At 65.0% G+C, this 389-nt stretch overlaps 1 protein-coding gene across 1 annotated transcript in view; it reads right to left on the bottom strand.

Moving 5' to 3' along the window:
* Nucleotides 1-382: 382 nt before the first annotated feature.
* The window catches only part of ETH_00037400 (uncharacterized protein), a gene marked incomplete at both ends in the record, with an annotated part of 4,198 nt that continues 4,191 nt past the window's right edge, over nt 383-389 (bottom strand). Inside the window, one exon of the mRNA XM_013376224.1 lies at nt 383-389. Within this exon, the coding sequence (XP_013231678.1) occupies nt 383-389 (7 nt within the window).

Below are 389 nucleotides of genomic sequence, written 5' to 3'. Positions count from 1 at the left end.
CGCCGGTTGCTGCGCCTGTGGCTGCTGCTGAGGCCACTGCTGCTGCTGCTGCACCTGTGGCTGCTGCTGAGGCCACTGCTCCTGCTGCATCTGTGGCTGCTGCTGAGGCCACTGCTGCTGCTGCTGTGCTTGCTGGTGCTGCTCAGGCCACTGCTGCTGCTGTTGCTCTGGCCACAGCTGCTGCCGCTGGCCCTCAGGCCACTGCTGCTGCTTCTGCAGCTGTTGGTTGTGCTGCTGCTGCTGCTGTTGTCGATCTAGCCACGGCTGCGGTTGCTGCTGCTGCTGTCTCTCAGGCCAATGTTTCTGCTGCCCCTGCGGCTGCTGCTGAAGCCACTGCGGCTGCTGCTGCTGCTGTTGCTGCTCCGGCCACTGTTGCTGCTGCTCAGGCC

Source organism: Eimeria tenella, genomic scaffold, assembly GCF_000499545.2.
Source record: "Eimeria tenella Houghton genomic scaffold, Eth_scaff3238, whole genome shotgun sequence".
Taxonomy (NCBI): domain Eukaryota; phylum Apicomplexa; class Conoidasida; order Eucoccidiorida; family Eimeriidae; genus Eimeria; species Eimeria tenella.
The sequence above is the reverse complement of the archived record's forward strand: the minus strand, read 5'-3'. Positions and strand labels throughout refer to the sequence as shown.